General features: G+C 37.7%; 1 protein-coding gene across 1 annotated transcript; it reads left to right on the forward strand.

The window, feature by feature from the left end:
* The first annotated feature begins 3,505 nt into the window (after positions 1 to 3,505).
* On the forward strand, positions 3,506 to 26,541 carry LOC128736813 (uncharacterized). Its single transcript, XM_053831304.1, has 5 exons — positions 3,506 to 3,635; positions 5,676 to 5,787; positions 18,617 to 18,721; positions 18,809 to 18,982; positions 25,835 to 26,541. Exons 1-5 carry the CDS (start codon positions 3,506 to 3,508, stop codon positions 26,316 to 26,318), a joined length of 1,005 nt encoding a protein of 334 aa, XP_053687279.1. The 3' UTR covers positions 26,319 to 26,541.
* The last annotated feature ends 757 nt before the right edge of the window (positions 26,542 to 27,298 follow it).

Consider the following 27,298-nt stretch of genomic DNA (forward strand, 5'->3'; position numbering starts at 1 on the left):
TGACGTTTCTTTTTTTTTACTTTTGTCTACTTCAAATGCTTTTGTTGAAATGGTTCTCAAAATCCACAGCCCGGTTACAAAAAAATTAGCAAATGAAAAGCAGGAAAAACTACACAAAATTGATGCATTGACGTAACGGTATTTTCCAAGGTGACTAACCTTGGTATTTTCATGGTAAGTTTTCCACAAAAACGTAATATAATTTTGATGTTACCGATCATTTTGACAGACTTTCGACCGACTGTACTGATTCTCCCGATTCTCCACTAAAGAATATTAGAGGACCATTCACATTACATGCAATTTCATACTCTTTCATCTCACGTAGCCATCTGGTTTCTTAGCCTACAAACAATGTTCAGCGCACATCGGGAAAGTTTGATGGTCAAAAACTTCGCTGCATATTAGCGGCTGGAATGTGTAATGTGCGTTATTGACATATTATTTGGGTAGTCGCCGGAATCGAAACCACAACGAACATTAAATGAATTATTGAAGATCGCATAGCTATAGTTTCAGAGTGACAACTAGTTGCTTCTGGTGCTGGTGGACAATTTAATTACCGTCAGAAGCAAAGTATTGTCACTGCAAAACTGGCTATCTTCAACGATCCACTACTCAGAATTGCTAATAAATTTATCAGAAAATTTAACAAATCCGGCAAAAAGTGCTAATCCAGCTTCATATGTCAGAAAACCGGCCTTTTTGCAGGATTGACCGGCCACCGGCTTTGCAGGTGAAAAACCGGTCGGGCCGGCCAAAAACCGACCACTTGGCAACCCTATTGCTTCCTCTGGCAAGTATACTCGAGAATCAGTTCATTCGCTGTCTGGTGTCAATCCAATTCACAGCACTGCGGGTAACGTTTATGCCAGCGTAGACAGCTCCGTCTCGGCCCGGCCTTCTATTGACGCGAGGATGACCCAGCCTAACGACGGCGACGGGGGCTCCTCCAGCTCCGCTAATGGACAGCATTCTTCCGACACATTCGTTATTATCGAGGAAAATGGTACTCCGACCCCAAGTCGCAAGCAAGATGTCCTAGTCTTTTATCAAAACGCCGGTGGAATGAACTCCGATATTGAAGACTACCGACTAGTCGTATCCGATTGCTGCTCCTATGATATCATTGTCATTTGCGAAACGTGGTTTAACTCTTGGATCCGATTACGAAGTTTTCCGTTGTGATCAAAGCCCTAACAACAGCCGCAAATCCACTGGCGGTGGTGTTCTGATAGCTGTTCGACGTGGATTGAAAGCAAGAGCAGTTGGGTATTTTAGCGGTATATAAATTTTTACATATTATGGTAACATATGATGTCACTGTATCATCACATGAAGATTTTTTCAAATTTGACGAGTAAAAGTAATAAAAAAAAGCATTTTTTTAATTTAAAAAATTTTTTTGGGATAAGACGGTAGCTTATAAGTAAACCACTTTTCTTCTCAGCTCACCTCAGACAACACAGTGAATAGATAAACTATGGTCATCGGACGATACAGTTTTCATATGGAAGCTGTCAAAAGCTCGATCAAAATCATCAAAATGAGGAGCTCTATCTGAAAGACAGAAGAGAGGGAGAGAACTTCTGACATAATTTCAATCAATCAACTTGGTTGATATCTGTCGAACAGTAAATCATTCTATTTTTGATTTTTATTCATTTTTTCATTTAATATTGACTTAATTTAAATAAAAAAAGAACCGTTAGATTCAGAAAATGAACGGCTAACAAATGAGGTGAAAACCCACTTTTTTGGGGAAATTAAAATACCCAATTGAGAAAGACTCATGGAACTGCGTAGAACAGGTTTGGACGGCCATCAAGCTGAGTGATCGCTTCCTCTTTTTGTGTGCCTTATACATCCCACCTGATCCTGTCCGGGACAACGATCTAGTTGACGCTCACTGCCAGTTAGTTTACTCAGTTGTGAGGGACGCTACGCCGCTCGAAGAGATAGTTCTTTTGGGCGACCTCAATTTGCCAGATATCTCGTGGAAACCTGCCCATAGCGGTTTCCTCTATCCTGATTCTGAAAACTCTGCAATTAATCTTCTACCGGTGCAATTAATCTTCTTGACAACTATAGTGCTGCAATGCTTCATCAAGTTAATCATGTCGTCAACGAAAACAACCGTTCGTTGGACCTCTGCTTCGTGAGCTCACAGGACAAGGCCCCGTTCGTCTCAGCAGCTCCACGTCTGTTAATCAAGAGAGTTCCACACCATCCTCCCCTGATCGTCTGTATAGAAGATAAACTCCTTCAGAACTTCGATGAATGTCCAGCTGCTATCTCATGTAATTTCCGTAAAGCTGATCAACAAAGCATCAATGATCAATGAATCAATGAAACTACATAGACTGGGTGCTAGCGGTAACCTTTTGCAACGGTTTCGCTCATATCTCACTGATCGACTGCTGGTGGATGCCGTTGGAGATTGTCGATCCGATAGCTATCCAGCCTCATCAGGTATACCTCAAGGAAACCATCTAGGTCCTCTGATTTTTCTGCTTTATTTCAACGACGTTAATTTGGTCATTAAGGGCCCACGACTCTCGTATGCCGTTGATCTTAAAATGTACATCCCGATCCGCTCAACTGACGACTGTCACTTACTTCAAAATAAATTCGAGGCCTTTGCCACTTGGTGCGACGTGAACTGTATGATAGTGAACCCGGAGAAGTGCTCAGCAATCACATTTTCCCGTAAGAAAGATCCGATCCTGTTTCGTTATACGCTTGACTTGGGCGTTATCTTAGATTCGCAGTTAACGTGCAAGCATCATATCTCGTAAGTTGTCGCTAAAGCCTCAGGGTCCTTTAGGCTTTATCTTTAGGGTCGCAAAAATTTTTTCTGACATATACTGCCTCAAATCGCTATACTGTTCGCTGGGGCGGTCAGTTCTGGAATACTGATCGTCTGTTTGGAATCCTAACTACAACAACAGCGCTGAAAGAATCGAGTCCATTCAGCGTCGATTTCTTAGATTCGCTTTGCGAAAATTGCCATGAAGAAACCGGTTCCGTCTTCCCAGCTATGAAAGCCGCTGTCAACTGATCGATCTAGAACCTCTCCAGCTCCAGAGCACTGTTTATCGCAGATAGTTTACAAGGGAGAATTGACTGCCCCGCGCTACTGGGACAGATTAACATAAATGTTCAACCACGAGCGTTGCGGAACAATGCAGCCGTTGAAATTGCCACCTCGTCGCTCTAACTACAGTATGAACGGCGCTATCGGCGGTCTGCTGCGGGCCTTTAATCAAATATCGTCGTTATACGACTTTCATCTGCCACGACGGATACTACAGGGCAGATTCACTCGCTTTTTTCGGGACAGGTAAACCTCGAAGAAGATACAGTTATTTTAAGACCTGTTTGTATACGTTTGATAGAATTTTACTCACTTAATTCGACTTGACTATTTTTATGTTAACCTGACAATCATTGGGGCCAAATCGAGCCCGTTGATCAATAATAATAATAAATAAATATAGGCAGGATGCCTGCCCAGACCACTACACCGGAACTGCCGAGTGTGGTGAGTTTCCAGCTCTGCAGCATAGCCACCAGCTACCACCATCGGGCACCTGGCCAGACTCGCTATCCCAGCTTCACCCTTGCCGATTGCGGTGAACCTACGATACATACGATATTGTTTCGATAGTTGAAGAAAAGCCTAGAAACCTAGAAACATACCAGCATGTAGAAATCGCAAGTAATTTAGTAAGTACTATAAGAACTGTAGGGATAGGGAAAATAAAATATTGCATTTTATGTAACGAGACTTCACCATGGGGACATTATCCGCTAATTTTACATCCTTCGTATAAGTCAAATCCGTTGGTTTTCTCTAAAATGTTGTATCAACTATCTGCTCACAGAACCTATAGAAACCCGTGACGTGACGGATACGGATTAAGTATAGATATAGCCGTAAGCTTGTAAGGGATACTCAGAGAGCCCTGACATGTGTAGGTACAAAGGAAAGAAATACAAACGAATCCTAAGTGGTTAACAGGTGGATGCAGTTCTTCAATGAACATCTCAATGGCAAAGTTGCATATTTCATAAGGAATTATCAGGCGGGTTTTATCGGAGCTCTCGCTACTATGGACCAAATTTTTTACAATCCGATGGATCCTGCAGAAATGTTGGGAATGCAACCTGCTCACGTATCACATATTTATTAACTTCAAAGCAGCTACGATACAGTTCATCGAGACCAACTATGACGGGTAATACACGAATATGGTTTTCCGGATCATTGGAGTGATTTGTTTTGAGATATATCTCGAGCATACTCTCAGGTACCTTTGAGACCCTCGCCGTGTCTCAGTCAAGAGGTGACGGCTTATCTTACATGCTATTCAACATCGTTCTATAGGGAGTGATCCGACAAGCGGGCATCGAAACAGGCGCTCGTCCAAGAACGTGAAAAACATAATCTGAGATTTTGACTTCATGGAAAAACAGTAATTAGCTTGTTCGCCTCGTTTCTACGACGTTACTCGTTAAAGGGTTATTAAAATTTAAAATGTGAAAACCCAATCATGTCAGTGGCATTGATAAATTTTCTTCATATTTACACATTTAATCATTGCATTGTCACCACTAACAATAAAATCTAGGAGACCATAAGTTTTGGATTTGGGCTGCCTTCTGCCAGCAAGAATCACGGACGCCACAACCATTTTTCCGGTCGTTATGAAATTCTTATCTGTTGCCAAAATGTTCATGGGAGCACTTTCTAATTAATTGGTCAGCAACAAGACAGCTCTAATCGGTTCCGTGATTAGCCTGGTATAAAGTGAAAGTTTCTTTACCTATAAACATCTAAAAATAAACGCTATTGAAAAGCCGACCGTAATCAACATGCAGGCAAGGCAATTATACTAGAGTAACCTTCCGAATTGTTTGCTTATTTTAAACAGCTTCATGTCCGTTTCTGCCTGCGGCAGCATTCTCATCCTGGCTGGCCTAGACCTAGACCTACCTGCCTGCTAGCGAGAAGGCGTTACCGGACCGGTTTCGAAACGGGTATGATCCTATTTCACTGATCGTAAACATATAGGACCCACCTAGATCCTATCGAATTTCGACGAACAATTTTATGGCGGTTAAAACACGTTACCTGCCGGGCTGGAAGCACATGTGTGTGGACTGAAAATCCGCACTTTCACGGTATCGTTTACTCCCTTCGAGTGCGTGATAACAAAAGCACTGAACTGAGGTTGATGAAAACAATCGTTTGATTATTTTTTTTTCAACTTTTGTTTTTTTTTCTCTCGGGTGGCGTCTGCCTGCGGATTAGAGCGTAGTAGAGAGCGGCCTCCGGTAGGCGCATCTGTACTACGTAGTAAGAGAGATACTCACATGGGACCACAGAATCCGTACCGTAAGTTAGTCTAGAACAATTTTCGATCTAGTTTCGAACAACAGTCATCGATGTGCATTCACTGAAGACGCTGCCGGTCAGGAGTGTTTGTTTGTTTTTGTTTTTTGAGGAGAGAAGGTTAGTAAGCGTCCTTACAAACATGTGCTTTAGCTAGAATAGTGATCTACAAAAGCCGTGAATTTCGTGATTTGATTGATTTATCGGTTCAACGAACTGCTCGTTTTGCGACGGTTTGTGGTCAAGGTGTTTTGATTACACTACCGAGAGTGAATAGAAAACTTCGTCAAAATTCCGCTGTACCGGGATCATTCGCCGCATCTGTACCAACTTGTGTACGGAGCCAGTCGGAAAAAGCGAGCCATGCAGACCATCGAATACAATAAGCGGTAAGTGTGTGCTTAAAGTTCTATTGTTTCTTTAGAAGTAGTTCAAATTGCTTTACAAGATGTTGCTGAAGCAAATATGGCTGTGATTTTGGTTCGCGTAGCTTTGGATGGCGAATTAAATTAAATTCAATTAATGGAATTCTGAGTATAATAGGTTATTGTCGTTCTCATTTGCTTTACAAAAAATGGATGTGTGAAAAAAAATTGCAGAAAAATATCTTGAACTCGCTTTTAATTTAAAAAATTATACTCATCCGTTTATGACAATGGAATCCAAAATCGATTATTTTCAAAATTACTGAAAATTAGCCGCTGCTCTGCCCGATATTCATGGCTTGAACATAGCAGCAAACTGTATCAAAACTTACTGGAATCCGAATATTACGTGTTAAAGGTTTAGTGATACTTTCGACTTCATTACTTATTTTTAGTATTTTTTCATTCTATTCCTGACTAACCTTTGTTTTAGAGAACCAAATAGCCTATATCTTCTAAAAACCTTTTCAAGATATAATCGAAACCTACATTACGAAGGAAAAAAAGCAACTTTACTCTTCACGAGTTTTTTGAACTTTTCCTGTCGTTTTATCTTCATTTTTTGTGACTTTGACTCTTTGACTTATTGATTAGGAGTCCTCTAATTTTCTCGATTGTCGCTTTGCAGATATTCAAATATTTTTGATATTTTTGCAGTTAAGATTGTTTGTGTTGTAGTTTTTTATTTTTATTTTTTGGTGTCTTAAAATGTTTGCCACTCTAGATTCACTTCGCTAATATGAGCAAATTCTTTTCTTGCGATTTTTTTTCACTGCTGATTCACAATGATCGACAGACAGGAATGGTTCGATCACTTCGACTAAAATTTGATTCATTTTACAGTGTCGTTTTACCCAATCGGGCAAAATTTGAAAAATTTAAGCCAAGAATATGACACAGAAAAGATTTTTTCGCAAACAAATTTACTCGATTACGGAGGATTCGTTCGGCCGGAGTGAAAATTCTGGATACCCGATCAGACAAACATAACAAAATTATAACAAATCATGATATTCTGTTATGACGGCATTTCTAACATAATTTGATATAATTTTGGTCTGGTTAGTAGTTAAAATAACAAAAATTCTATCAGAACTTCTTAGCGGCAGTAGCAGAAATGTAACAAAATTTGTTATGTTTTGAACAAAATTATATCAAAATTTGTTATGATATTTGTAACAGGTTTTGTTATAATTTTGTTAAAATATAACAAAAACTTCTTTGCCTTTATCTGCTATATCGACATTTTATTTCGGCTAAATTGCTAAAAATAGTACAACTATTTATCAGGAACATTCACAAATAGCACAGAAAAAAACTTTCATACATTTGAAAAATCGTTCCGGCCGCGGCCGGGATTGAACTCACGACACATCGCACAGAATGCAACAGTCTTAACCTCTGTGGTAGAACTACTCTTGAATGAAGGTAGATTAAATGCTTATATGATTTGGCCGATAGCTCATTCGGGGTTGTCAGTTTTTGCTTCGAGCTGTCTATAAATAGAAAATAAGCGTTCAATCCAAAGCCAATCAAGAAGACGAAGAAATTGAATCATGATATGTTGCGCCACTTTAACCGTTATGTGTGCGACAAAAAAACACCTTTAGCAGGGCGAGAAGGGTACCCTGGTACCCAAAATTGATATTGTTATAACATCAACAATTTTAAACCGATTTTGATGAAATAGGTGTCATTTGATTCGTTAATTTATCTAGTTTTGAATTAACTGGCCATTTGCCCATTAAAAGACATACGGGGCCCGAAAATCCGGAATTCCGACAGAGTGTCCGCTGTGAGGTAGAGAACTGATTGTATTGCAGGAAAATCTGTCATGCGGATATAAAAACTCTAAAAATTCATACAATGAACTATTTCATATAATCAGATGAATCACGTTGGCCATTCCGGAGTAGGTTCCTGCGGGGTCATGGGTGGCCAGTCTAGGATTGCAGGTAAAACCTAGCAGTATGGGTATCAAAGTTCTTGGAATTAATTCGGTAGGTGATATTTTTTACATTTCGATGTATTTTGATTGGTTATTTCGAAAATGGTTTCTACGGGGTTACAGACGATACCGCAGGATTTAAGATAATGCTTAGCATTATCAGAACAGTTCAAAACGTAGAACCATCCGTTATACATTTGGAACCAGTTCCGAAATTATTAATCAGTACTAAACTGGCCATATCAGTTCAAAACATTTAAAAGATCCACTAAACCAATTCTAATATTGGATTAGGCATTCAACTGGTCATCTGTAAACTGTAACCCTACAGGAACCCAATTCTGGAATGGCCAATGCGATTTAAAGTCACCAATTTATATAAGATAAAAAAAAGGATCCAAAATGTCAAGTTCAAAGCTAATGGCTTTGCTGAAAGCTGATATTCTTCCAACACAAGCGGCTTCCCACGTTTTACCGGACGTTGCTCCGGAATTACCGATTCCCGGGAACTACATGCCATATGATGGCCAAATGCTTAAACTAATCAAAACTAGATAAATGTACGAATCAAATGCCACTGGTTTCATCCAAATCGGTTCAAGATAGCCAAAGTTATGAACATAGCAAATCATAGGTACCCGGGTACCCTTGTCGCCCTCCTACGTAATAAAAAAATTCAAGTGCCTCCCATTGCTAATCCCCTTTATGGATATGCACCAAAAAGCCCTTAATTAATTAAGATCAACGAGTTTTACGGTGTCGAAAAATTTCAATGACGTATGTTTTAAATTGAATGAGTTATAACTATTTTAGAACTGAAAAGGTACCCGGGTACCCTGTTGCAAACATAACGGTTAAGAATGTTGCACGAATTGCCATTAAATATGGTCGGTGTTAGATCAGACTGGACCAAGTCGCAAATTCAAAAAATGAGTTAATGATAGCTAGCGATCAACAATTTTCTAAGCTGCATTTTACTTTAATCAGACTATCATAAATATTGCAAACAGCCATAGTTTTCAGATGATTTCGAACGAATGATAGGTATTAAACATACAGAGCAACAAACTTTGAACACGTTTTTCTAGAAGAGTTTTGTCACTTGGTTCGGTTTGACTTAACGATGACCATATATGATCGGTGTTAAGTCAGACCGAACCAACTGAATGATTTCGAGAAAAACACGTTCAAAGTTTGCTGCTGCTGTGTAGTTTAAAGCTATCAATCATTCGAAATCATTTAATACCTTTGGCTGTTTGCAACATTTATGTAATCTGATTAGAGTAAAACATAGCTTAGGAAATTATCAATCGTTTGCTGTCATTAACTTATTTTTTTAAATTTTCCGGCTTGGTCCGGTCTGATTTAACACCTACCATATAAGAAAATAATGCCAGGCTTCATTCTTGGTTTTTTGCTCAGTAGATGCTCAATTGACTACAGCGCCTCAACTAAACCGAATTCGAAAAAGTAGTGTAAAGGGCGTTTGTAGAGCTTATTATTATCTACACTATTGTTGAAGAAAGTATAGTTCTATCTTTTTTATTTACGGCGTTACGCGATTGCTACCCCGATTGCTACAAATGAGTACTCTTTTTGCTACCAACGGGGTAGCAGCCACATAGCGCCATAAATACAAACGATAGAACTATACTTTCTTCAACAATAATGTAGATAATAATTAGCTCCACAATCGCCCTTTACACTACTTTTTCGAATTCGGTTTAGTTGAGGCGTTGTAGTCAAATGAGCATCTACCGAGCAAAAAACCGAGAATAAAGCCTGAATAATGCAATGACTCCTTTGTTTCAGTTTTCGAGTCTGTAAACTTTTCTGTTCATTTTAGCAAGATTCAGCCACAGAAAAGATTAAAAACAACCATGAAATTAATTATTTAAATGATGTGAACGGTTGAAAGCCTAATTAAAAAGTAAATAAATAAATAAATAAATGATGTGTAGAAGAATCTATTCCTCAGTAATTATGCGAACTATTTAGATAATTTTTTTGTTTTGTTGGTAAAGGTTTGGAGAAAATTTTAACTACTTTTAAACTTTGTAAACATACATAAACCGAGAATATGATAAGATTTTATTTTATCTCAGTTATGTTCAGTCCAAGCATATAGCATATAGCATTAACTAAAAAAACTGGTTCTCTCATATATGAAATTCTACAATGACATTCAAAAATAACTCTTTAAGTTATTTAAACAAAGAATTCTGTCAATACGTTCTTTAATTTCTAGTAATAAACTGCATGAGGTTCCTCAAGCGCGACTTGACAGGAGCGGCGTGTTACTGCATCGAGTATGTCTCTTAAGGTGCATTTAGATTAGGCAATTTTTTAGCAACATGTAGAATGCGACATGTTGCTAGTTCTTGCTCGCATTAATCGTGGGGAGGACCAACCAGCACCAAATTTAGGATTTTTACATTCTGACCTAAAACAAACAATCTGACAAAATTTGGTTCAAATCCGTCAAGGTCGATTACATCTCGGATACTTCGCGTGGAATTACCCTAACACGTGACTTTTAGATTTTAAATTTGCAATAATTTGAGAACGACCTAAGAAAAAAGTTTATATGATATAATGCGTAGAATTTGATTTTATTTTAGTCATTTAAAACTTGTCAATTTTCAAAGATTATAAAAATTCCGAAAGAGCTCTTTACCAGATTTTAGAGCATATTTGCGCTTAAAAAATCTTTAAAAAAAGACATGTTTTGAGATAATTCACAATTTATGATTTTTATCGCGTATTTGCAAAGCTTTTTCTTTCAGTGTAATTGTTTACTGAAAATACACTTGATTTACTACGAATTTTGCTTTAACGTCATTTTCAAAAAATAAATAAGTTTCGAGATAGAATTTTTGAAAAAAATATTCTAATTTCTAAATACGCTCTTTTTAAAAAGTTCTCTTGATGAAAAAATATATTTCATGGAAAATGATTCGGTGCGGAATTGTAATTAGCAAAACTTCATTGCAATCAAAACTAGTCGAGACAAACCGTTTGCAAGCTGGAACAAGCTGAAATTGCTTTGTAACAAAATTATAACAAATTTTGATATAAGAGCAAAACTTGTAATAATTCTGTTAGCCTCATTATTTTGTCTGATCAAAAATATAACAAGTTCTGTTATTTCTATCTAATTGAGATATTTTTTTGTTATATGTTTGTTATAATCATTTACTCGGGTACTCGAGAACAACTTGCATTAATATACTTTGAATTATTTGCGCTAGGTCCAAAATTTTTTACAAAACTTTATTATTTTACAAATTATAACTCATATTTTTCTATCTAAAAACTAAAAAGGTAAAAAACCTCCTTTCCGTCTTGTTTTTTGTCTTCTTCTGCGCCGTTTCTCGCTTTTTTACGACTCGTTTTCCGACTTTTCTGTCGCGTTTATTCCGTTTTTCGCTCTCTTTTTTCTCCTTCCTCTCCGGATTTCATCGTTAACCTTTTCCTTTGGTCCATTTTTCCTGTTTTTCTTCTATTTTTATCCCATTTTCTCGTTTAGCGTCCCATCTTTCTCCTGATAAATCTCGTTTGATCTCTGTTTCCCGTTTTCCTATTTTCCACTGTTAGTTTTTTACGCCCTTCTTTTCTTTGCCCTTCGCTATTCTTGGGTAGTTTTCTGTCTCATTTTCCTTTTTTCTGCATTTTTCATCTGTTCCATTCTTCCCATTCCGTTCTTTCGCCCTTGTTTTCCTCTAATTTTTCTCTTTCGACTGATTTTCGTAATTTTTCTTTCGTTTTTCCTCTTTTTTGTCATTCCAGTCTTTACTTGTCTTAAATCTTTTGTTTGGTCCAGGTTTCCATCTTTTTTCCACTTTTTATTTCCTTTTTTAAGTTTCCGTCTGTTCCGTTCTTCCACTTATTAAAACTTGCTTTTCATTCTTTTTTGTCACATTCTATTATTGTCCGTTTTATTACTTTTGTCTTCAACTTTAAGTTTTTCTGTATCACTTTTTCTATCACGTTCCCGCACTGTTGTGTTTCTGTTTTTCTGTTTTCGTTTCTCGATTTTCTCCCGTATTTTCGCCTTTTCTTTTTCTCCCGTTTCCCGTTCTCCCTACTCCCGTTCTTCTATCCCGTTTCTCACCTTTTTTCGTTTTTTCTCCTTATCTGTTTAGTTTTCCCTCATTTTCTCTCCTAATTTCTTCTTTATTTTTTCCTTTTTCTATTTTTTCCCATTCTGTCGCGGGTTTTCTTTCGTGTTTCTTTTTTTCATGCCAGTTTTTTTTCGTGCGTTTTTCCTTTTTGTTTCTAACCCGTTTATCTGGTTTTCTTTCGCGTTTTTTCCACTATTTCACCTGCTGCAATAGCGTGCCCAGACGTTAACAAAAGGTGGGACACCTGTGACCTTCCAGAAAAATGTATCGGCCTGGAAAAACAGAGTTAGCGTATGATGGCGAATCTATGATTACTTATCACAAAATTGAGATGGAACAAATTACGGCTTGAAGTTTTACTTGATAGGAAATTGGACTTAAGCTTGGTATAATTTCGTCTAATAATTTAACTTGGAATTAGACAAGAAATCGTAATTTTATTTTTGAACGAAGTTAAAGTTTAAATTTGAAACTAAATTTAAAATTGGAATTGAAATTAGAGTTGAAATTGGAATTCAAATTGGACTTCATATAGGACTTGAAATTAGGGTGTAATTCAAATTTGACTTAAAATTGGAATTTAATTAGACTAGAGGTTTACATTAACATTAAGTTAGACTTGAATTTGGACTAACTCAAACTTGAAGTTCTGCTTCAAACCGAACATGAACATGAAATTAGACATGAAGATTTTCTTGACATTAGAGCGACAGTTTTAGTTTTATTCTCTCACACGTTTTACCTCTCTTCTGTTCACGTTTTACCTCTCTTCTGTTCTGTCCAGTCGCGTTTTACCAATTTTTGTTCCATTCTTTCTCGTATATTTTTTAGTTTATGCCCTCACTTTCTTTTCTTTTTCTTTGTTTCTTGTCCCATTTTTTCTTATTTTTAATTCAGTTTTCCATATATTTTTCACTCATTTTTTGTTATTTTCTTTCTCGATTTTCACCTGTACTCTTCTATTTTTTCCCTTTTTATTTCGTTTTCAGTTTATGTGTTTTTCTACCTTTTTCCTCTTTCCGTTCTCGTTTTTCGTTTTTACCTGTTCCGTTTTTCCTCCTATTGGTGCCCTGTTATTCCGTCACATTTATTCCTTGTTTGTCCCATGTTTCTCCTTTTAAATCCTATTTAACCTTTTTTCCAGTTTTCCTCGTTTCCTCAATCGGTATTCCTTTTTCTTTCTCGCTATTCCTCTTCTCACTTTTGGTTTTTCTTGTTTTTTGTTTTTTTTTTCTGCGTTTTTCAGGATTTCTCGTCTTTCTCTGTTCCGTTTTTTGTCTTTTTCCTTCCTTTTTTCTACGTTTTACCTCTTTTCCAGTCTCGTTTTTTGTCTATTTCTGTGCCGGTTTTCGTATTTTTTCGCATTTTAACCTATTGTATTGTCGTTTTTGTCTGGTCTGTTCTTCCCTGGATGATGTCCTCCTTTTCTTCTTTTTTTGTTATGTTCTGTTTTAATTTTCCGCTTTGTCCCCTTTTTCACATCCCGTATTTTCTACCTTACTGTCCAGCTTATCCTCATTTTTGTGTTCTTTATGGATTTCCTTGTTTTCTTTCATTTTACATATTTTCCTTCTCGTTTTTCATCTTTTTCTGTCCAGTCACCTCGTTTATTCCCTCGTTTTTGCACCTTTTCTCACCCAATCCTCTCGAAAAAAAGACGAAAACCGGAACCGAAAAGAAGAAACCGGACAGAAAATGACAAAAAACGTGACAACGAAACGAAGAGGAATGGGAAGAGGAACGAAGACAGAAGGAAAAATAAGAAGTACGAAAAACGAACAAAATCAGCACTCAGGAAAAGGATGTAAAACGGTACAAAAAACGAAGAGAAGGGAAACAGAGAAGCAGGATGCAATAGGTTTCCTGCCCGGATAAATGCGAGAGATAAATAGGAAAAACGAGTCAAAAAAAAAACTAGGAAAACAAACACGGACAGACACGGACGTTAAGCAAATAAGTCAATTTATAGGTTGATAGAAAAACAAAAAGAAACAAAAGGTCAAATGGGATATAAAAGGGAAAAGGTGGGATGAAACACGACACACAGGATAAACGTGACAGAAAAGACGAAAACGAAAGGAAGATAAAAAGAAATATAAAAAGATGAAAGCCGAAATCAACAAAAGGAAAACAAGAGAAGAAAAAGACGAAAAATGAAAAAGAAAATATTAAAACGATTGAAAAAACAGGACTGAAAATACGAAAAAAGGGGCAAGGAAGTAAGCATAAGCATAAGTCCGTGTGAGGCTAGTCCGTTATTGACCAGGACCGATGCAAATTGCAAAATGATGGTTGAAAAAACATACTTGGGACAGCATGCTGTTCCTCATTGTGCAACCTTAACAGGTCGCTGCATGCTGATCAATAGCGACGCCGGCCACGTCCGAGTGCGGGTCCTGGTCGGATGCACAGTGGTCCAAAAGGGCGAAAAGCGGCGAACTTTTTTCCTAGTGTGTTTTGCTTTCATTTTATCGTTTATGGTCTTCAGCACTTTTGTTCGTATAAATATTCCCCTTAATCTAAAACTATCAAACGTTAGTCATCGCTTACTATAATGAAAATAAAAAAATAACATTTTTGTGTTAAGAAACATAGACATAGTTTCTTCTGCAAAGTTGTAAATATTGTAAAAACAAGCAACTTTGCTGAAGAAATAAAATTTCTATCTTTATCGGGTGCAGAACTATAGGGCATATTCATAGAAATTTCTTGAAAAATTAGTTTTTCATTCTTAGCTTTTGTTAGTTGCATTTTACAAGAATACAATGTTCTAAGCAATTATCGAAGCTGTCAAAACACACGTTTTTGCAGAAGATCGCTAATCTTTGGGACTTTTACTTCCTAAGTTATCATATTTTCAAGCTTAAAATTTCCATAGTTTCAAGAGCCTATAGGGTAGAATGGGGCAAGTGGATTTATGAAATCAGTACTTCATCTTAAAGCTTAAGTCGAGTACTATAAACTTGTATGGGTTCCGCTTGTCGCCAACCACCCAAATAAGAGTACGACAAGCATATGTTTCATGAGTTTCGCGTTCGCTAAAGGCTCGATACACGTCCATTTTTTTTGTGTTCGTAGATAGACACATGGTTTTTTCGGCAAAGTTATGGAAAATATAAAGACAAACAACTTTGTTAAAGAAATGAGATTTCTATTTCTGTTGAGTGCACAGCTATAGAGCATTTTCCTTAGAAATTCTTTAAAAATAAGTTTTTCATACTTAGGTTATGTTGGTTGCATTTTACAGGAATATTTGATTCTAGGCGATTACTGAAGGACTCAAAATACACGTTTTTGCAGAAGATCGCAACTCTCTAGGACCTTTCCTTATAAAGTTTTCGCATTTGGCTCGTGAAGTTGAGGAAAAATAAAGCTTAAATAGGCGATAACTTTGTAACGAAAGGTCCTAGAGAGTTGCAATACTCTGCAAAAACATGTATTTTGAGTCCTTCAGTAATCGCCTAGAACCATATATTCCTGTAAAATGCAACCAACATGAGCTAAATATGAAAAACTTATTTTTAAAGAATGTTATTTCTTTAGCAAAATTGTTTACCTTTATAGTTTCTATAACTTTGCCCAACGATTACAAAAAAATGGACGTGTATCGAGCCTTTGGCGAACGCGAAACACATAAAACGTATGCTTGCCGTACTCTCACTTGGGTGGTTGGGGACAAACGGAACCCATACAAGTTTATAGTACTCGACTTAAGCTTTAAGATGAAGCACTGATTTCATAAATCCACTTGCCCCATTTTACCCCATGGGCTCGTGAAGCGATAGAAATTTAAAGAGTGATAATGCGATAAGAGATTTGCGGTCTTCTGCAAAAACGTGTACTTTGAGAGCTTAGATAATTCTCTGGAACATTGTATTCTTGTAAAATGCAACTAAGAAAAGCTAAGTATGAAAAACCAATTTTTAAAGAAGTTTTAAAGAATATGCCCTATAGTTTAGCACTCGATAAAGATAGAAATTTTATTTCTTCAGCAAAGTTGTTTATTTTTACAATATTTACAACTTTACCGAAGAAACTATGTTTATATTTACTAACACAAAAAAGTTATTTTTGTATTTTCATTATAATACGCAATGACTAACTTTTGACAGTTTTAGATTAAGGAAAAAAGTTCCACTTTTCGCCCTTTTGGACTACTTTGGGATGCGAAGGAATGTTAGTCAAATACTTGTTGCTAGCAGGGAATCCTCTGCATCTTCACAAGCATTTCGGGAAAGGAATAGATGAATAATGCAAGTATGTAAGCACTAGTTATTTGAAAGTAACCTGGATATTTGAAAAACTTCTTGTAAAGCCGGTAATTACGAAAATTAAGATATAAAATACACCTTTTTAATCTAAATTTAATATAAACACATAAACAACTATAATTTGTTAATTTATTTTGAAAAATACTATGCACATGCGTGATTTACGGCTCTAAAACTGTGTGACAACTTGAACTTATTATACCTGAAAGTAAAAACCAGGCATACTGAAACGAGCCAATATAATCCCTAAGTTGATAAGTATTACTAACCTCCTCCTAACGCTAATATGCAAAAATATTGTACCCTACACGCTTAGAAAAAAGGGGCCAGGAAATGAAAAAATAATAAAATAGGAATCACGGAACAGAAAAAACGGAAAACGAAAGAAAAAGAGGAGAAACGGGAGGAAAGCAATTGCAAAAACCAACAAATGGAACAGAATTATAAAAAAAAAAACGAAACAAAAAGTGAAAAAGTGGGATTGAAAGAGATAAAATGGATTGGAAAAGAGGTAAAACGTGAGAGAGAATAAGACGGAAATTTCAATTCTCATTTCAAGTTTCAACTTCGTGTCTAATTTCATGCCCATGTCCGGTTTGAGGTAAAATTTCAACTTCAAATTAAAGTGCAACTTCGAGTTCAATTGCATGACCGACTTTAAGACCAATTTCAAGTTTAATTCAATTTCAATTTTAGGCTCAATTCTAAGCGAAATTTAAACTCTAACTCGAGTACAATTTGAACTCCGATTTCAAGTCTAATTTCAAATTCAATTTGTGGCCAATTTCTTGTGGCCAACTTGAATTTCTAGTCCAGTTCCAAGTTTAATTTCTAGACCAATCTCAACTTTGATTTCAAATCCAATTGCACCTGAATGTCTTAAATTTTCAACCCGATCAGCGTATTTTTGTAATAAGTTTTAATAGATTTGGCATTCTACGATTAACACCGGTTATACAAAAAGCAGTAACATTTGCTACGTTTACCTTCTTTAACCGTCTGATACCGTAAACTGTTAAAAGGGGAATAATTTTGAACTTGAACAGGTTAGTAACCAACATTCTTTAACTTTAATGACCTTTAACAATTTGAGCGATCAAAAATGTTTCAAAAAAGTTGTGAGTAGGTAGGTATCTATAAGAATATTGATTTGTATGCACACTTTGACTTTGAAAGGCAGGACGAATCATTTCAAACATTGTAGGAAATTTTTCATAGTTAAATGTTGTTACTGTTAAGGCACGATGCGCTGATAAGAATCTTCTCTAAATTTGTTTCGACTTGTTTCCATGAAGTTTGTTGCCAGGCTGCTGTGGTAAACATGTCTAGAACAGTTTTTTTTGGAATGACGAAAACCACTTTGGCAAAGTTCGCAAATCCTAGTCAGACGAGCGATTAGCGCTCGTCGTACATATGTTTGCCAATTTTGATAAAGAGAATGTTGCACCCCTGGTCTTCTGTGTGTGTGTGTATAAGTGTCAGCGTCAGCATATCATCAGTGAAAATGCACACGTCGTCGCCGAGCGCACCCGGTCCGGATTGAGGTTCAGTAATCAGCATCCGAGCGTAGTGTCATCTCATCTGTCTAAGCTAAGCCAAAGGCATCCGTGCTCCCGCCCGTTTCGCTTCCGAAGCAGTATGTAGGTACCCACATTCAAAAAGATAAGATAAGACGCAAAATGTCGTATTTCACTACGAGGAGGGTTGGCATCCGATGTGTCGTACTTTCATCCGATGCGATTACTCACAAGAACCACCCTACCTACTACCTACCGTTGGTTGCGTTGGGTTGGCGCCACATGGAAGCATCCCGCCGGAACGACATCTAAAATGAGGACCGAAAGCTAAGTGAACCATGGCGAAAATCAGATAGCTGAAGGATTGCGGTCTGCATGTTTGGTTCCGACTTTTCGAGTTTGTTCGTCGGTTGATCAGTTCGGATCAGTTGTGTTTTGTCAACGAACTGGACCGGAAGACTGCACTGTGATTTCTAATCTGGCATTAACTTTTTTTAGTTAGTTATAGAGAGAAACTAGAACAAAATAGTTGTTGATAAACAGTTTGATACTGTTGTTTGCTTACCTGATAATGATGTATGTAAATGTCAACTTTACTAGTGGGGATGAAATTACTGTTCAGCGTGTTAATGTTATATGTTAACACTGCTTGATAAGTGGAAGACAATAGTTTCAAATACAAAACTAGTTTTAGTTTATTAATGCAGTGTGTAAATTTACCTTTTCCACTTAAACAAGCCAAATTGCGTCCCAAATTCAGGGCCAACCGTTATCAGTTGTTTAATTCAAGCGAACACTAGGGTAGTGTTTGGAAACAGTACAAATTGGCTGCGGCGATCGTTGACCAAACAAATACTATCACCAGCACCCAGAGCAAAGATTGTAAGTCACTAACTTTCGCTTTTCTTTCTCTGCATTTCACCGCACGAACAGATTCTTCATCGAGAATTATTCGCATGCAGACGACGACGATGAGCTGTACCTGAACTACGACGATTGGTCCCTGATGGATACGATGTCGGTGAAAAGTGCAACGAGGTTTGGTTTTGTCATTGAGTTTTCCTCGCCCGTACCGTGGTGGTGTTCAGTCTTCGGCAGTTCTCTAATCGAACCTTATCATTTCAGCAGCAACGGTAGCCCGAACAACAACAACAACAACAACAACAACAGCAACGACATGGAAGCGAGCGGCCAAAGGCTTTCGTTGGCCTATGAAATGATGTCGCAGGTTCCGCGCAAGGTTGCGGAAAAATTCTCACGAACGACCACCATACTGGACCTGAGCTATAACAATTTCAAGTAAGTTAAGCTGTTTGATTTGTCGTGTTATCGAGAGTGATTTTCAGAGAAAAAACTTTTAGCTACTTTTATTGTGAGGCACATGCTTTATGACAGAGTAATTATTTGGTGCGAAATTACAATAATTGTTGCCAACAAGTTCTATTCAAACTTTTAAACATTTATGTAAACATCTAGGGTAAAGATGTTGAAACTAAAAGAAATAATCAAAATTATTTTATTGTCATTTGTGTTTATAGTTCATTAATGTTGATGTGTACAAATGATAATAATACAGATTACCACTGGAGAGCCAAGACCTTGGAAAACAATGCGCAAAAGTCGACTTTTATTACCAATTGTATTGATGCAATAGGGTAGATGTACCAGTAATAGTGGAAAGTCGAATCATTTCATAGTTTTTGCGGATTTTGGAATAATTTCAAGAGAATTTAAATTTTCTTTTGTTAAATATATATTAGTTAACAATTTTATCTAAGGTACATGTAGTTAAAATTTAGGATGTTGGTACTGAAATTATAAATTCCTTTTCAAGAGACTAATAAGGTGCAATTGGTTAAGAAATTAATAACATTTTAACAAGCCTACGTTGTTATCCACCTGCTGCCATGCTCACTGCAAGCGTTACTAAGGGCGGTAAACAAAATTCCACTACTAAAGGCAAATTTTCCACTATTAGAGGAACATTACCACTACTTTAGGAGCACAAACTAATGCCAGGAAAAGTAATATTTTAGATATATTAACCAACAGAATAATTTTGTTATGTATTTAAAGCCAACACTATGGTGCACCATATTATCATATAGTTCAATTGAAAACTGGTAAATTGGGCATTCTAATTGTCTTCAAATACTATCCCTTGACATAACTTCTCCAATACAGTCTACCCTATAGTTTTAATTTTGAGTTAATTTTAACTAGAATATGTTGTGAGTATATTCGTAAGTATTAGAAAACAGTAAAGCGTAATGTAATCGCAGTGTTCTACATTTTTAAAGTATTTATCTCAAAATTATTTTAATTAATAACTTAATTTTTTTCTAACTGAGTTTTTTTTTGGTGTGATAGACTCTGCCTTGAAGCTTATTTTTGACAGTTCGATGGTTTTAATTCGAGATACTGAGATATACACAGGTGTGGAGTAAAGCTTCGATTTTTCTTGGCAATGCTCGTGAAATTCGCTGTTACAGAAATATATCTTCATCCTCATCTTGTTTGCTTTCATTGTGTAAAACGACTACTTGTTTACATTTGTCAAAGTATAAAATGGTTTGAAATTTAACCAGTCGAGGAGAAATAACTATCTGAAGTTTATGGAGCGTCTTAGTAGAATACGAAACCTAAAATTAAAAAAAAAGAAAACTTATCCAATTTAATTCTACTATGTATATTTTATTCACGACAGATACGTATTCCGCCTACGACTTGCAGGCTTCCTCAGTGTCTGTTTTCGAACTACTGGTTTCGAGTTCGAAAATAGACACTGAGGAAGCCTGCTAGTCGTCCTGTACTCTAACAGCTGGCAGCGAAGGCTGTCTGAAAGTGGACTTTGAAAAGCGGAATGTAACACCAAGGTTTTGCTTTGCTTTTTGGTGTTATTTTTTAACCACTAAATTTTACTACTCTATATAAAATCGACTACTAAGGGTGAAACGCTAGCAACTGGAAAAATGTTATCGAAATTTGACCTTCTGTTTTTTATATGACAGACTTTGCAACCAGCTGTTAGAATACAGGAGACAGTGCGGGGTCAGTGCTACGATCCTATTGACTCTAACAGCCTCTCCCAGCCGAGAATCGAACATACGACGACTGGCTTATTAGACCAGTGTCTTACCTCGAGGCCAACTGGAAGGCATGTTGGTACATGATTAATCTTAAATTGATAAAAAAATCAATATTAAGAAAACAACTGATTCAAAATTAATAAAATGCCAGTACCAGATTAATCTCTCTTAGTTATTAGTCATAACTTATTTGATTTTCAACTGCTCGTGGTCATATGTCATTTGGTGTCGTAGCTATTCCTATGTTCCTTAGGAAACCACGACCATACCCCTGGGAACACTAAGAATCTGGAATCGGTTCGTATAAATGAATTTTTTAATATAGAAAACTTGAGTTTATGACTGACGCAATACGCACTTTTGGAATACTTCACAAAAAATACTTGGAATACTTGGTTGATATGAAGAAACCAACAAGACTGAATCTTATCTCATAGGTAACCCATCGGTCGAAAGACCTAGGGGATCTTTGGAAAGGATATTTCAATAAGCGGCAGCCCTTGAGTCTGAAGACCTAGGGGGTCGCGATTGAGTAGTCGTTACTTGGTTGTCAAAACGTGAATCCTTCTTTATTGCCAAATGGGTTTCTTTTATACTTGATCAAATGTTGAAGTTTATAATCGATGTTTTAATAATTTTACAATAAATTCTTTATGCCAAAAAGAGACAGACTAGCGGGACAGCGGTTCTATACGAATTTATATTTAACGTTGTTTTGTATACTCTGGCTCGAGACCGAAACCTATAGGAAGTGCGTAGGACCGTACATACTGTGGTCGTCGTCGCGTCAAAATACATAAGGCGAAAGGCGCGGCGTACGTATGGTACACATGTTCCTTTGAAAGCTGCGAGCTTGGATCGGAAACAATCATTTAGAAGAACCGAATACGTCCTCGACAGCGCACATCTATCGGGTGCGGGATCTGCCCCGAAGTCTACGACCTCTTCCTGGTTCTCTACTGAAAATAGTTTTGGCTGCTCTTTCGTCGGGCATTCTGTTCACGTGCCCAGCCCAGCGCAGCCTTCACTATATCAGCATATTTGTATACTTGGTATAGCTCGTGGTGAATTTTACACTTAAAAAACCCAAGCAGTCGTCGGTCAGCTTCTTTTAGCGTTCATGATTCATATCGGTACAAGTCCACCGTGGAGGATTAGTGTTCTGTAGAGCGCCAGTTTTGTGCGAATTTGCAAGCATCGGGACTTCATCTGGTTACGTAATCCATAGAAAGCTCGATTCGCGGCTACAATTCGTCTTTCCGCTTTGCGGCTCTCATTATTGTCACATGTCATGAGCGTTGCAAAGTATTTGAATACCTACACTACTTCATAGCGTTCCCCATCCAGCTCCACCTCGGCACCACCCTCGAGAATCAGGGGTGACATTGCGCATCTCGTTTCGAGTGATTTTGGTTCGTTTCGACCACGTTAAACAAATGGGCGTCTCGAACCAAAATCACTCGAAACGAGAATCGCAATGTCACCCCAGGTGAGGCTTCGTGATGATAGTCCTCTTCCTTTAGTCCTTCAGCCCATCCAATGTCACGAAAGCGGCTCTCACCCGCTATTCTAACGCATGATTTGGATCCGTCCAGCGTCGCACGAATCAGTGTAATTAGTTTCGTCGGAAAACCATGTTCTAGTATTATCTGTCACAGCTCATTTCGTTTGACTGAATCGTACGCCGCCTTAAAGTCCACAAACAGATGATGAGTCTGCAAGTTGTACTCTCGGAACTTATCTAGTAACTGACGCAGGGTAAACATCTGTTCCGTCGTGGAGCGATTCTCATGAAACCCAGCTTGGTAACGTTCTCAGTCTACAGAACAGGATATGTGAAAGCGCCTTACAGGCAGAATTAAGCAATGTAATGCCTCGATAGGTTTTACGCTCGAGTCGATGTCCTGTTTTGGAAGAGGACACTTAATTACAATGTCTTCCACGCGTCGTGCCTAACAACTCTCTCGCAGCTGTTTCAATGGTACCATGGAGGTTCGTCCACAGTCCACAGTCTTCCTTTCCTTCCTGCTGTTCTGCGATTCGAACTAGTTTTTTAGCGTATTTCGCAGTTACGCCATCTGCCGTCAACTGTTGAAACGCAGCGTCCTGTCCTCTCAGTGAGGCTGCGTTCGATGACCTTGCGTGAATCTAACACATGAGATAGTAGTCAGAGTCGATATATGGTCCCCGAAAAGACCGTACATCCATGACATCCGAAAAGTGACAACCGTCAATCAAAGCAAGATCAATCTGAGAGCTAGAATTCCTATTTGGATGCCTCCAGAAGAATTTGGCCATAGTTATCAACTCACATATTCGGTTATCTACGGGCCTCCATCGGATAACTCGTGGCTTTTGCTTTCCCAACACTACGAAACCGACTCCATATACCATCTCCACTCCGAGTCAATGTAGCTCTCGAGCAAGCCAGCTCATGCTGGTTCATGGAGAGTCCTGACATTCCAAGTACCGATTTTCCAATTGTTATCCATTCATCGTGTCTTTGTTCTTTAACCATCCAATTAGCTTCGAGGTAGGTTCGGATCTCGGCTAGACGATGCTGCTAGATAGAGTCAGTAGGATTGTCCACTAGCCTCGTAACTGTCCTGCGCTCTATTAGCCGGCTGTGAAGTCTATCGATAAAGAAGGGTTAAGTCTTAGAAAGACGTTTTTAAGCCCATGGCTTTACTTTTTTTCTTGTTCTTCGCCGTGTCCTATGCCGATTGATCCGTTCCATATTTTCATTTTCGTTGTTCGTGGTAAATGAGAGTTTCGGTATACTACCTTACCGGGGTCGCGATATCGACAGACCGCTAATGAGTCTGCCATCTTAGGTGTAGCTTACGGGATACAGCTGTTTGAGCCGTACCTCACATGGGGAACAGGCACCTCCTAGCTTAGCTGATCCAATATGTACATGAAGCATTTCCAGGTATGGCCATCGATCGTCATCATAAATCTTCGTGAAGGCGCTAGGTAGGAGCTTGAGAGAGCCAGAGCTATGTTTCCTTCCAACTCCTTTCAGGTAATTCTGCCCATTTCATGCCCTATTGGAATAATGGGTGACTAAAATCAACGCGTCAACTATGAAACTACCCAATTTTATTTGACTTGACTAGTAACCACGATAAAATCAATTTTGTATTGGTTCACTATTGTATTACTACGCATTCACTTAAAGTAGTGTTTTAAGAAATGTGGCACAACCAACTAGTTTTCTCGTGATAATTTGGGCAACAACAATAAGCTTGCTTTAAAAACAGTTTTATTGTAGCCTTAAAGCTAGTTATAAGTATTTTTTGACTCGTATCATCTTGGTATTACGTAATACCATAATAAAACCAGAGATAATGATTAATATAACAATAGAACCTTTATAAAATTCAAATAAAACCAAGTGGTTTTGAAATTATTTCATGGTTTATGAGATTGTTAGTGTTTTAATATCAAACAGCATTGTGCCAAATGATTTTTAGCTAATTGGGCTGCTACTGTTCTCATTCTCATTCTCGTAGCGACGAAGCGATGATTGCCTAACGTGCTAAGGTTCAAGTGCCCAACGTCCGTTATGCCTGTCATCCCTTATGCTAATTGTACATTTTTCCATTCCTTTTTGGGGTTCTTTTTGGTTTTTTAATTTCGTTTTTGTAGTATTTCTATTGTGTTATTTTTGTATTATATCTTGCAGTATTTCTTGCTATTTTTGTATAATTTTAATACCATTTTTGAGTAATTTTTCATTTATTTTTGTGCATTAGCTTTAAGTTTTTTTGTACACGTTCCTTTCAGGCAAAACGCTTACTAACGTATGCATTTTTTACCTTCTAAGATTATTTCTGTACCCTACAGAATTTGAAATTATTTAAAGTAAAATGCTCATAGCTTTAATGTAACTCTTTAAGTGGTTTAAAAGCTTTGTTATTTTTGCGAAAATATGTTCAAAATAATAAAATTGTATATTGTATCGAAAAATATAAGAAAACTACAGCTTGGAAATTTTTATGGCATCATTCAAACTTTGAACATTCATTTTATTTTGATGAAAATGATTAAATTAAAAAATTATGGCCGATAGACATAATGGACGGTAGGTATAATTTACTGAACTTCCCTTTTCTATGAATTTGAATACATGAGGGAATCATCGCTCCATCACAACACAAAGTAAACAACGGCGACCTATTTAATAATATAAAGTCATTTGATACAACGAATATTTGGCATAATTTCTTAAAATTTATTTTATAACATTTCACAGACGATTCAGGGCCGCTAAGCCCCCCTTTTTTAAACTGATTCAATTGGAACTCTTGCAAGCTAACGGCAGATAGGTAGTGCAAAACATGCCACGTTCATGTCATTATGCCTACCATACATTATATCTTATGTATTTATGCCTAACCTCTATTATGCCTACCATCTGTATGCCTCATCTATGGTCTACATTCACTTGATTGTAGCTGTATTTCAACGCCGTATGTCCAGATCTAACTCTCATCGCCAGTTATGATGCGTCTCATGAATGTCTGGTCGATTCTGACTTCAGCTTGCCTTTTCTGAGAGACATCAAGGCTTTATCACACTCTTATGATGATTTTTATGACCAAAATTGGTCATGAAAACCATTATAAGAGTGCAATAAAACATAGATAATTTGCAATTATAATGAATATTTCATTCTAAACCGATAGAAATTTGAGATTGATCGAAACTTGATTCAAAACGGTAGCAAGAATTCGAAGAATCCCGACCAATGCAGAGTATTTACTCTAGATCGCAGTTTGCAGTTTATAGAAATCAACTGACATTCAGGTTGGATTAATGTAGTGCAGCTACGTGTAGTCTGCCTAAGTTAATCCAATAAGAATTTATCGCAACCACGGACGAAAAATTCTTACTGGGAAGCTAACCAACACTTAGATTCGCAAATTTTATAAATTAAAACTTGTTGGTTGAATTTGACCTATAACAGCAATGAATTTCGTGTATAAAAATATAGAAGTCGGAAAGGTATAACAATAATCTAACCAAAAACCTTTTATTTCTTTTTCCCCCTTTGCAGAGATCTCTCCTTCCTCTCTTACTTCCGTCAGCTGAACACGCTGATTCTGGACCACAATATCCAACCGGACGAGAAGTCATTCCCAACGCTGCCGAACCTCGAGGTGCTCTGGCTGAACCACTGTGATATCGCTAACGTCCAGCGCTGGGTCTACCGGGTTCGCGATTGTTGTCCCTCGTTGCGCATCCTGTCGTTGCTGGGCAACCCGGGCGCAACATCCTCCTTCAATGGCAACTCAACGCTCGAGCACAACGACTACCGGATGATGGTGATTGGCGTACTGCCCCAGTTGCGCCACCTGGACGACGCCGAAGTGACCGCCTCCCAGCGGGCTCAGGCCCGCCAGTTTCGGCATAATACCTACAATATTGGGCAGACACCGTACAATATTTTCGAAAGTGTCGGCCGGGGAGAGCAGATGGGCCGCAAGGCGGCCCTGCGGAGACCCCGACGGGTTCGGGCGAACGTTTCCGACGATTCGTGAGAGGTGATTTGCCATCGTTTATGCTGAATGATCTGAAATTTGATATTTTGGTGTACGACAAACGGTTGACAAAACGACTGTTGCTACCGCATAGAAGCTGTGCAAAATACGAATCCGCAAGGAAGATTACATTTTCTATTGCTTTTATATTATCTGTTAAGTATATGTATTTACAAGATACCTAAAGTCCAAAGTGTATTGCGTTTATGAAATAAAGTTTTTAAAGTATCTGTCTATTAAAAATATCTTTGAAGCATGTAAGATAATATTACTATCCCTCGGGTCGAAATACTTGTAATGAACATCATCGGAGATTCCATAGAATCCAATCCAAATCCAATTTAATCGTTTCTCCATTGGTTTTTATAAAACCTTACATGTTTTTTTGTCTTGTAAATTAATGTGTTTCAAAATGGGCGACGAAAGTTTTTCAGAAAATAAATTAGCATTTTAAGTTCCTTGGGAATGAACAAAATGCAGTTTATGTACAATATAAAAATAAGAGACCTCAAATAAGGGCCTTGAGGGACACAAGCAGCAAGGAGGCGTGTTCGGTGTTACTCACAGTAAATTCTTCCGACTTCTTACAAGCGCATTTCGCTCAGTGCGCAGTTGAAAGTCACACACAGGTGATCGTCATCATCCCATCGCCATCGTGTGATAACAGCATCCAGCCACACCAGCTTTAATGATACTGTTGACGCAGCACGAAATCAAAAGCTTTGTTCGCGCTTCTTCGGTTCGATGTGCGGTGTGCAACGTCATCTCGCAGTACACTTACTTGTTTGTAAATGTTTATAATTAAATCATTCGTGATCGAAAGTCCATTAAGCCACTGTGGCAGTGTTTATTGTACTCATTTGCACGCTCGCGTTGCTCGTATTCGAATGATTGATTAAGCTGATTAGAGATTCACGAGGCATGATGCAGCGCGCGTGGTGTGCCGTTTACCGCTGGTTCGAAAAGGCGCCTTCGAACTT

Source organism: Sabethes cyaneus, chromosome 2 (assembly GCF_943734655.1).
Source record: "Sabethes cyaneus chromosome 2, idSabCyanKW18_F2, whole genome shotgun sequence".
Classification (NCBI taxonomy): Eukaryota; Metazoa; Arthropoda; class Insecta; order Diptera; family Culicidae; genus Sabethes; species Sabethes cyaneus.

Excerpts from the sequence above, each read along its gene's own strand:
- LOC128736813 (XM_053831304.1), top strand. The coding sequence starts at position 3,506 with ATGCCTGCCCAGACCACTACACCGGAACTGCCGAGTGTGGTGAGTTTC. Across the intron at positions 5,788-18,616 it reads ACCATCGAATACAATAAGCG|ATTCTTCATCGAGAATTATT; the intron begins GTAAGTGTGTGC and ends CCGCACGAACAG. Across the intron at positions 18,983-25,834 it reads CTGAGCTATAACAATTTCAA|AGATCTCTCCTTCCTCTCTT; the intron begins GTAAGTTAAGCT and ends CCCCCTTTGCAG.